The sequence below is a fragment of the Anarrhichthys ocellatus genome, unplaced genomic scaffold (genome assembly GCF_004355925.1).
Source record: "Anarrhichthys ocellatus isolate YVR2014 unplaced genomic scaffold, GSC_Weel_1.0 scaffold2802, whole genome shotgun sequence".
Lineage (NCBI taxonomy): Eukaryota > Metazoa > Chordata > Actinopteri > Perciformes > Anarhichadidae > Anarrhichthys > Anarrhichthys ocellatus.
The window spans coordinates 4,336-7,022 of record NW_022282776.1 but is presented as its reverse complement, the minus strand read 5'-3'; the positions used below and the strand labels follow the sequence as shown (position 1 = coordinate 7,022).

The window sequence follows — 2,687 nt, the reverse complement described above, 5'->3', positions numbered from 1 at the left end:
TGACCTGTACCTCAGGGTAGTACCTGACCTGTACCTCAGGGTAGTACTGTACCTTAGGGTAATAGCCAGGATAGAGTTTTTCAGTGACGGGGGCGATGTACTCTTTGAGGAATTTAAGCCACTCCTTCTCAAATTCGATCTGGTTCATGTGGATATCCACAGTTGGGACATTTTCATAACCACCGGCCAGACGCTCGTCCTAAACACACAGAAAAGACAAATCTTCAAATCTAAATCACTTTCCCCGTCCGTTCAATACACAGTCAGACAGGTTACCTTGTGTTTTCCTCCAGACCACTCGCCATTGTGCTCCATGGTCTCCACCAGATGATCACACATCTTATCTGAGAAGGCTGGAAACCAGTAAACATCTGGACAGGGCTGAGAGAGAGACGTGGAGTTGAGATCATTAATGAACTACAAGATGGTTCAAATGATTGGGAAAACTTTCATTTTCCGGTTGTATTGATTTGAACTCAGGTCAAATTATACATCAAGCTGTTGGTTGGAATGTTGTTTATCTTTTGTTACCTGCTCCACAAAGTTCTTCTCATCCTCAAAGATCTTGGAGTAGTTTTCACTGATGTACTTCTCCTTCCAGTCCTGCAAATACTCACACATTCAGCATATGCTGTCATTCAGCTTGTATTCATGTATGGTGCTTATTCAAATGTTTTCTGACCACAGGGTTGTCGAAGATCTGCCACATGTCCGGGTGAAGCCTGGACGTGTTGAAGTTGGCCGACGCCACCAGACGACCAAACTCGTCGCGGTTGGACACGAACATGAAGACTCCCTGTGGACACAGAAATGAGCTACAACAAGGCTCTGCGATCGCTTGGTAGTTGTGAGGTGAGCAGGTGTTTGGGAGGCGTTACCTGGTCTCTGATGCTCCTGCAGAACACCATGTCGGGGTCCATCCCCTCCTCCACGTACAGGCTCACCTGGGACAGCTTGGACCGCAACACGCTGCCTTTGATCAGGTAGGCCTGAGTGATGTACGGCACGTTCCACAGACCCCTACACACACAACCACGGGTTAACAGGATTCACCTCACCTGTGCTGAGAGAAGACTGCTCCACTAAACTAGTGTGTGTGTGTGTGTGCTCACATCCTCTTGGCCTGGACGATCTCGATGTAGTCTTCAGATCTGGAGTAGAACCCTTCAGGACTCAGAGCGCCCCAGAAGTTACTCCACAGCTTCCCGTGTCTGGACAACATGGGAGCGATAACTGACCTGAGACAGAAACAGAGAATTTCCTAAATTTAAGCCCAAATATTGAAACGTGTACACAGAGCATCTGTTCTGGTGTGTTGTTGTTGTTTACATTGTGGTGCTGGACATCTGGAGCTGATGTTACAGTGATCGGAACAGACAACATCCTGCAGGAACATTGGTGAGGGACTTGAGCTTTAGGATAAGTTTTCATTCATTTAAACTGTACTATTAACTATTAGGTAGCATATAGCTCATGATTATTCTTTACTACCTGTAAGATACTAGTGTGCTACTTTGTACTTGTTGGAGTGTAGGTTATACAGAGGGGTGCTAAAGTGTACCAGTTGGAGTATAGGGTGAATAAAAGAGTACTAGTGTGTACTTATTGGGATCTACTGTATAAAAACGGTTCTAGAGTGTACTTGTTGGGATGTAGTCTATATAGAAAGGATCTAATGTGTAGTTATTAGGTTGTGGAATGTAGGGTATATAGAAGGGTGCTAGTATGGACTTGTTGGGGTGTAGGGTATATAGAAGGGTGCTAGTGTGGACTTTTGGGGTGTAGGGTATATAGAAGGGTCCTAGTGTGGACTTGTTGGTGTGTAGGGTATATAGAAGGGTGCTAGTGTGGACTTGTTGGGGTGTAGGGTATATAGAAGGGTGCTAGTGTGGACTTGTTGGGGTGTAGGGTATATAGAAGGGTGCTAGTGTGGACTTGTTGGTGTGTAGGGTATATAGAAGGGTAATAGTGTGGACTTGTTGGTGTGTAAGGTAGCAGAATGGACTCTTTAGGGTATACAGGAGATTACATACTTGTTTTCTTCGATTAGTATCCTCAGTGTGTCAGGGTTTGTCAGGGCCACGTCAGAGTCGATGCTGAAGTAGTAATCACACTCTGGATCCTTCTTACACGCCTCGCTAATCACAAATACACAAAATTCATGAGAAATGAGTTTAATACTTCGTCAATCGAATCATCATTTCAGCACTGGTTTAATAAAAAGGATCTCTAATGTTCTATGAAGATAAACTGATGTTGTGTTCAGGTTCTAAAACATCTCCACTCACACAGCCATGGCTCTGGCCTTGTTCTCCTGCAGGTTCTCCTCCGGTCCAACCAGCAGGGCATCGGGGAACAGATCTCTGTGGCGCTCCCAGAACTTCTGGATGTGGCGCTCATGGTACACAACCTGGATCACAGGTGGATTCAAACAGATGAGAGCGGAACCGAAACAAACACACAAACGGGTCAGAACATACATTCGGGTTCTGCGAGCGGCGTACGTTGTTGTGGACGAAGAGGCGGATCCTCGCCATCGGGTAGTTGAGCGTCGTCAGCCGGTCCAAGAACTCCTCCATGAAGGGAGTGGTGTGCTCGATGAACACGGCGACGTACACCAGCGGCATGCTTTCGTCCTGAACACACACACACACACACACACACACACACACACACACACACACACA

The 2,687-nt window shown here is 46.3% G+C and overlaps 1 protein-coding gene across 1 annotated transcript in view; it reads right to left on the bottom strand.

The window, feature by feature from the left end:
- Positions 1–6: 6 nt before the first annotated feature.
- plod3 (procollagen-lysine, 2-oxoglutarate 5-dioxygenase 3) overlaps positions 7–2,687 on the bottom strand; it is a gene marked incomplete at its 3' end in the record, with an annotated part of 5,278 nt that continues 2,597 nt past the window's right edge. Inside the window, exons 9-17 of the mRNA XM_031840455.1 lie at positions 2,505–2,636; positions 2,289–2,410; positions 2,034–2,138; positions 1,113–1,238; positions 879–1,020; positions 683–796; positions 532–603; positions 277–381; positions 7–199 (exon numbers count right to left, since the gene is read on the bottom strand). Coding sequence (XP_031696315.1) covers positions 7–199; positions 277–381; positions 532–603; positions 683–796; positions 879–1,020; positions 1,113–1,238; positions 2,034–2,138; positions 2,289–2,410; positions 2,505–2,636 — 1,111 coding nt within the window. The remainder of the gene's footprint in view (positions 200–276; positions 382–531; positions 604–682; positions 797–878; positions 1,021–1,112; positions 1,239–2,033; positions 2,139–2,288; positions 2,411–2,504; positions 2,637–2,687) is intronic.